At 31.4% G+C, this 8191-nt stretch overlaps 1 protein-coding gene across 1 annotated transcript; it reads left to right on the top strand.

The window, feature by feature from the left end:
- The first annotated feature begins 724 nt into the window (after positions 1 to 724).
- LOC132624621 (aluminum-activated malate transporter 8-like) lies at positions 725 to 6986 on the top strand. The gene is made up of 6 exons (XM_060339372.1): positions 725 to 1193; positions 1636 to 1779; positions 2415 to 2687; positions 3439 to 3563; positions 5183 to 5326; positions 6141 to 6986. Exons 1-6 carry the CDS (start codon positions 908 to 910, stop codon positions 6984 to 6986), a joined length of 1818 nt encoding a protein of 605 aa, XP_060195355.1. The 5' UTR covers positions 725 to 907.
- Positions 6987 to 8191: the final 1205 nt, after the last annotated feature.

Genomic DNA, 8191 nt, shown 5'->3' with positions numbered 1-8191 from the left:
AATTAATAATATCAATGCAGGTTAAGGAAGTATATTGACAAAAGATACAATTGTACTTGTAGAACTGTATTTTTTTGTTTTGAAAATAAATAAGATAATTATATTAATAGCCAATAAGCATCATGTGCTGCAATTTCGCATGTAATTTTCTCTTGTATTCAGTCTATGTATTTTATTCATAGCAGCAATATTACTTACATTTGTTAAGACTATTTTACACCTATATATAGTTATATGGCTACAATATATAAGAGTTTAAATAAATACCGTACTCAAGTACTCTTAGTAGTACTATGGTGCAAATTTTGCTATTCATTTTTTAAAACTATAATGGTTTTGTATAACTGATCTTTTATCGCGTGGGATCACATTTTTTTTACTTTATTATATTTCTAGCACCACCCCACGCCCAACCCCCATGTGCATGCATGATTATTTTTCATGGGTTATCATATGACTTCTTTTTTTAATTTATTTATTTTATTATAATGGGTATTGAATCAAATTCAGATTTTTTTTAGCTCTGATACCATATTCAGTATATACAAATAAAAAAGATAAAGACACTTATCCTGATCGAGACAGATCATAGACAAGGTAAAAAAACAAAAGACACTTTTCTTCTTCAAGAAAAGATCATAGACAAGGTAAATATTCATGTACAAATAAATTGCTTAAATATTCAACCCCAACATTTCTCTCAACTATAAATTGAGGTGTTGAGGTTTTTCTATCCTGCCATTCTCATCCTTCATCACCCTTTCTCTCTTGCTACTCTCTTCTTTCATCATCGCCCTTCTCGCTTGCTAATCTCTTCTACTCTCTTCTTCCATCACCAACCTTCTCACTTGCTACTCTCTTCATTCTCTCCCAGCACCTCTTAATATATATCAATTTTTTCATTTTCATGGATATTGATTCAACAAATCAAGAAAATGTTGGTGTTTTCACCAAGTGGTGCAACAAGCTCAATGATTTTCCAAGAAAGTCTAAAAAGAAAGTTGGAGAAATTGCTAAGAACACAAAGCAAATTGGCAGTGATGATCCAAGAAAAGTTTGGCATGCATTTAAAGTGGGACTAGCTCTTAGCTTAGTCTCATTGTTCTACTATACAAATCCACTATTTGATAACTTTGATCAACCAGCAATGTGGGCTATCCTCACTGTAGTTGTCGTTTTTGAATTCAGTGCTGGTAATTCTCTTCTTTTTCTTTCCTACAATAATTTTCTTTTCTTTTTTTTCCTACAATAATCTTCCACTTTCGTATCCCTACCAAATAAAAGGAATTATCGACTGATTGTTTTTGTTGCTAAACTTCCGTTTATAATTCTGTTCAATAATGGATTTGCAACGGGAATCAAAAAAAATTGTTAGCTCTGAGTTATTTAGCGATAGATCAGCGATGAAGTTCGTAGCTAATTTCAATTATTTTTTGTAACTCACTACAAAGAAAAATAAGAATAAGCAACATACCACTTATGTCTCTAAACAGCAAAAATCCATTGCTCATCCTATTTAACGACAGATTATAAAAAAAAATCAGTTAGCTACGGGCTATTTAATGACATACCAGCGAAGAATTTTATACCTGATTTCATAGATATGTATTGATTGATGTTTATTTATTTATTCAGGTGCAACTATATCAAAGAGCATCAACAGAGGATTTGGCACAGCACTAGCTGGTGCATTGGGTCTTGGAGCTAAATATTTAGCTGAATTGATCGGGAAAGAACGGCCAGATCCTGTAGTTCTTGAGGTTTTGGTCTTCATTGTAGGTATGAAATTTCAAGCATGTATAACAGTACAAAAATGTGAAACCGAATGAACTCTACTTTTTCTCATACATAAAATCATTAAAAATGTTTACATGATTACAGTAATTTATTAACAGGTACCTACATTAAAGACTCCACTTCTTCATTTTTTCACTCCGGTGCTAATTTTTTTATCTAGATTTAATTTGATTTATCAACAACAAGTTTATGAAAGAACTAAGAGAATTAGAAATTTATGATCCTAGCAAACAAATCATAATATTTGTGTAATTGTAAGTTTTTTTTCTAATTTGTGATTTTAAACATGATAGAAATAACGTTCGCTGGTCATTTTTTGGCTTGTCTTTGAAAAATAGTCACTGGCACGAAGTTTCAAATTCCACAAATGAGACTCCAGGTCATGAGTGACTATTTTTTCAACTATAATAATAGGGGCTGAAAAATGGTTGTTTGTAAATTTTACCCCTTAAACATGCTATAACATTTGTGTGGCTGAAAAATTCTACATAAAACTGGAAGTGTAAGAAAATGTCATTTTTATTGAACGAACTAAAAATGAAAAAATAGGGTCACATAAACTGAAACGAATTGAGAATTACAAGTTTAACCACATTAATTTCTAATGATATATGCAGGTGTTTTAGGTACATTTACCAGATTTTACCCCCATATTAAGAGGAGATATGACTATGGAACCATGATATTTGTCTTGACCTTCAGCTTGGTTGCTGTCTCCAGTTACCGGACTGAGGATCTTTTTCAGTTGGCTCACCGCCGGATATCCACCATTCTTATCGGCGTCTCGACTGTCATGATCATCTCCATGTTTATTCGTCCTGTGTGGGCTGGAGACGATCTTCATAAGCTTGGTAGTACAAATCTTGAAAAATTAGCAAGCTTCTTGGAAGGTCCGTTTCAGTTTATATGACTTTATTTTCTTTTTTTATTTGTCGCACAAGAATGATTTTTTTCAAATTTAGAAATGATTTAACTTAAACTTTTTATTTTATCTCTAATGAAAAGCTTGTATAGCTACAAACAAATGTTATATATGGCATATTCCCTGTGATCTAGAATAAATGATTTTCTAACCTTAAAAATCTGGTCCTAAGTGATTTTTTAAGAACCACGAAGGTATTGATTTTTATTTTCTAAATTTAATTTACTCTTGTCTAATAAATGGTCTTAACCATTTTCTAAAAAAGTCTTTCAATGTACTTCTTTTCATTTTTCTATGAGTAGATTATGATAATTTAGTCAAGTAATCCTCGAGGAAATGATCTTTTATGGCCACTTACAAATTGAATTGAAGAAAAATGACATTTTCAGATCTCTTATGTGAAAAATGAAGATCTCTTGTAAAAAGAATATAAAACTAAAAACAAATTTGTAAAGGACTACAAAATTATTTTCCCATAACCTTCTTAGTTAATGTTAGTAAATAATTTTCCTTATGGATATGTCAAAACCTAAAAGATCACTTAGAGTGTATAGACCTGATAGAGTATTCAAAATCATAAATTTCAAAAGTTTTATTTTCTTTCTTAAACTTTATATCCAGTCGAATAGATTCACATAAATTAAAATGAACGAATACTATTTAACCTACCATCACTTCAATTTTTTAAGAATTTACTTCTTCTTCTTTTTTTTTGGCAGGTTTTGGAAGTGCATATTTTCACAATTCTGAAATAGAGAGTACTGAAGGTACCAGGAACAATGAAAAGGGATTTCTTGAAGGCTGTTCAAGTGTTCTTGGTTCAAAGGCCAATGAGGAATCTTTGGTGAGTAAATCAGATAATTACAAGTACACTTCTCATCACTAGTTAGACTTTTTTCCATTTTCTTCATAGAGGCCAAAAGAGGTTACTATTATCTATGAGCCTGGTTGGATAGGCTTATGTCTATAAGCTGCAAACAGCTTATAAGCTAAAAATAATAAGTTGGGTTAGTCTAACTTATTTTTTTTGGCTTATAAGTTATTTTAGATAAACTAAGTCAAATGGGCTCAATTATTTTTTTGAGCTTATTTTAAGCACAAAATGACTTTAAGTTGACCAGTCAAACACTCAAAAAAACTGAAAACAGCTTATAAGCAACTTATAAGCCAATCCAAACGGGCTCTATGTATTATTTGTCTTGTTATGAGGAGCACTAAGGTGGCAATATACAGTAAGCAAAAAAAAACGTTTTTTTGCCTTTTTAAACCCCCATTTAATTACTTTTGCTAACATGAGTCACTTTATAATGAGCTTACGTTTTGTGTACCGGCATTGTCAAAAATAATTACACAAAAGGTAATTATCCATAAATTTATTTAATAACATTGATTGATTTAGCAGTAACATGTTATAACAAGTTACATTATACTGATCAGTGTTTTAAAAGGCGGGGGCGTAAGGCGGGGCATTTTACATACGCCTCGACGAGGCATAAGTCTCGAGGCACGGGGCGTAAGCCCCATAGGTATTTAATTTTTAGTATTTCTTAAAATAATATAATTACAATAAATATTTTTAAATAGGTAAAATTACATAAAAAAATAAAAGAAAACTGTAAATATATATATATATATATATATATATGTGTGTGTGTGTGTGTGTGTGAGCGCGCGCTTGATCCTCACAAAAAAAATTATTAAAGTTCATTATACACCGCTTATAACTTATAATTATATATAACATAATTTTACAAGTATAAACAATATAATGAAATAAAAGCTATTATGAAATGCAAAACAATTCTAACATTTTAACTTTCAAACACGGAAAAAAACACAGTTTCTTAAAACACTATTACTATCATACTATTCATTTTATCTCCCTATAAGCAAATAATCAATAAAATTTATCAATATTACAATTAAAACATAACTTCTTCATGAACAAAAAATAAAATTATATGATAATTTTGATACGTAGGACTTATGACCAATGACAAGTGAAAATGTACAATTCTGCTATGTGTTTTTTTTTTTTAAAAAATAAGTGATATTCACCCTCACGACGTTCTCAAATAGTAAATATCCAATACTACGACTTGTTATATGAGTTACACCCAATCTTCTATTTCTATAGATGAAAAACTATTAAGTATCATTATTTTGTTAAACAATTATGAGGGTGAATGATTTTAATTAAGAAATTTAAAATATAATTTGTGTAAGAACTGTTAGGCGAGCCCTGGGCGTTAGGCGTTAGGCGTGTTTAAGGCGTACGGTTGGGCGCTTAGGGCGTAAGCCTCATAGGAACTAAGCCCCGCACGTTAACCCCAGGGCGTTTTGCCACTGCCCTGCCCCGAGGCGAGCCCCGGGACGAGTCTTGACACTGCCTTTTAAAACAATGATACTAATAATATATAATTTTAAATCTCTTTGTAATTAGTGATTTAATGTTAATTTCAGGCAAAATTAGCATGGTGGGAGCCCCCTCATGGATATTTCAGGCTCGGTTATCCATGGAAACTATACTTGAAGATTGGTGGCCGTGTTAGAAAATGTGCTAGCCATCTTCGCGCTCTTAGTGGCCATTTAAACTCTAGATCTCAGGTATGTATATAAACCAATCTTTCTTCAAACCCTAATTCTTCTTTTTCCATCACCTCGTGTGGTTCATTTAAGGGGTTAACGTACTTGTACAGATTACTGGTAACCGTTAAAAGAATATTGTGCCTCGTGACGTCCATGTAAGGGGGTAACGTAATTTGTACGGATTGCTGATAATAGTTAAAGGAATATTACGCCTCACGACGTCTATTTAAGGGAATAATGTATTTGCGTGTGATGTCTGTTAAAAGAATATTCGAAAAGTTAACAGTATCCGACAAAATTCATAAATAAATGTAACTAATGTACCGACTTGGTTTTTGTATTTTTTACATAAATAAAAGCCCCGATAATAATTAACAGAAGTTCTTTGTTAAAAAAAATAAAATTAGAAGCTCTTATACAGCCCTAAAGTGCACATAAGTATGAATTTAAAAAAACTATAATATCTCATCTAAATTTTTATGACACCATTGTCTTTCTCTTTTGGGTTTTTTAATTTATACAATTCTATTGAGTTATTAAAATATTAAACGTTAATATTCTTTCATGTTAAAGTTATCTTTCACTATCAGTAATATAACGTAGAGTTTAAGTTATATATACATAAAGAATATGTTATACTATTAAAAAACTACTCACAGACAAGCCTTCTAAAATTATTAAATTTTAATCTTAAAAATAAGGTAAAATATCTTATAAAAGTGACCTGATAGTAAAAAGATTCTTATAAATAACTTAAATTTTCTGCAATATATATGTCAAATTAACATATAATTACCAAAGTTCTAATTGTTACACGTGTTTGATTTTCCAGTCACCAACCGAATTTGAGAGGAAAACAGAAGAAGCATGCAAAAGAATGATCACGGAATCTAGCAAAGCCTTGAAGGAACTTGCTTTGTCCATTGAAACCATGACACAACCTTTTTATTGCATAATCCACATTCGTAATGCAAGAAATGCCATTGATGACCTAAAACAAACACTAGGCACCTCAAAAATCTTCTTCCGACACGACGAATCGCGCGTCATGGACTTCTTTCCGTCCGCATCCGTCGTGTCAATACTCGTCGATGTCGTTAAGTGCATCGACGAAATCTACGAGGCCGTAGAGGAGCTTTCGGTCAAAGCACGTTTCGTGAGGCCTAGAAGGAGAGAGAGGAGGAGGAGAGATTTGTGTTCGACCGAAGCGGCCGTGGAGAGATCGCCCCCACCGCCACCTCGGTCGCGCGGGTCGCAGATACTGCACCGTGGGATCGTGAATCCTATCATGGAGGATGATGACTTGGAGGGAGATGATTTTGTTACGATCGAGATAGGTGACAATGTAGAATCAAGAGAGAGAGTGGTAGTGGAGGAAGAAGAGGAGAATCGAGTGAATAATCCAATAAATGCCAGTAAGGGAGAATGTGTTGTTATTGGGATACGTGGAAGCACTAAAACTGCAATAGTGGAAGAGAAGAAAGGAGAATTTACAAACTTAGCCGATATAAAATTTTATGACAGCAACACTCAAATTCTCAAATCCGCATTGGTGACTGCGACAGCAATAGTGGAAGAGACAAAGTTGGGTGATAGCACTTTATTTTTTGAACCAAATGCGATTGGGGTGAAATACGCAGGGAGAAGAGGATTATCGGAAATAGAGTATTGTAAATAATTCCAAATGAAAGTGTAAAGAGAAAAAATAAGGATAGGAGAGAGTAAGGAGTGAAATTTGTTCCAGTAGTTTTATTTCACTCCTAGAGTTACTAAATAAGAGAACTTAGATGGTAACTTCCTTTCAATATTTTGTATATGTAATTAATAGTACAAGTTTGTTTTTGTTTTTGTTTTTTTGGGTCTGAGGTAATAGTCGAAGTTTTTTTTTTTTTTTTTTGGGTCCGATATAATAGTACAAGTTACTTTTTATGCGCTAAAAATTCTCTTCTTTTTTATCTCCTTCTCCCTTTTTAGAATGTTAAAGTTCTCTATAATTAGTTGTTTTTTTTGCAATAATTCGTATACAAAATCTAAATTGATAGCGTGATTTGAAAGTAACAACTAAAGATAAGGAGAACATGAAGAATTTAATCATGACTTAATTTTATTAGAGTGGGAAACTTTTAGATAATAATCAAGGTTAAAAAAAATTAATTAAGTTGCAAACATCATTGCCTTGAAAAAAAAAAGTTATCGAACTTTTCCAATATATGTATAGGGATATAGTTTGTTTAGTATTCTAAAATAATGCTAGTTCACAAAAGTAAGGCCTATAAAACACTAGCTTTAGACAGAAAGAATATAGATAGAGTTAAAATCAGAATTTAATTACTCTAAACATTCATATATTATAACTCAGTTAACAAATAATCATCATTAGCTACTATCAAGTACTCATTTATCTCTTTTCTGTACTTTTTTCCCGAAGAAAAATGATGACGTGTATAAATATGAAATATACGTCACATCCAAGAAAAGGCACATAAAAAAAGATTTACAAAAAATGGAAGAGAAAAAAAGAAAGAAGAAGAATCATTATTTGGAGGGAATTAAGCATTTACTGCCTCTGCCTCAATTTCTATAGCTGTGTTTAAATATAAAGTAAAATACTTTGACCATTTGTTTGTCTTACTTTCATTTTTAATTCTTTCAAAAATTTCAACTTTTCACATGATATATTTAAGATTATAAGATTAAAGGATGTTTTTGTACATTTTACATTTCTCTAATTCAAAAACATAAAATTTAAAGTCTTCTTTACTTTCTTAAATTTCTTATCAAGTTAAAATCAGATAAACAAACAGAAAGAGTAATATTTTGAGATAAATTAAAAAGAAAAATATATCATTAATTGAGATGGACAAAATGTTTGCTAAGCTGTTT

The sequence above is a fragment of the Lycium barbarum genome, chromosome 2, assembly GCF_019175385.1.
Source record: "Lycium barbarum isolate Lr01 chromosome 2, ASM1917538v2, whole genome shotgun sequence".
In the NCBI taxonomy this organism is placed as follows: domain Eukaryota; kingdom Viridiplantae; phylum Streptophyta; class Magnoliopsida; order Solanales; family Solanaceae; genus Lycium; species Lycium barbarum.
Note: the sequence above shows the minus strand (reverse complement) of the source record. Positions and strands in the feature narration are given on the sequence as shown.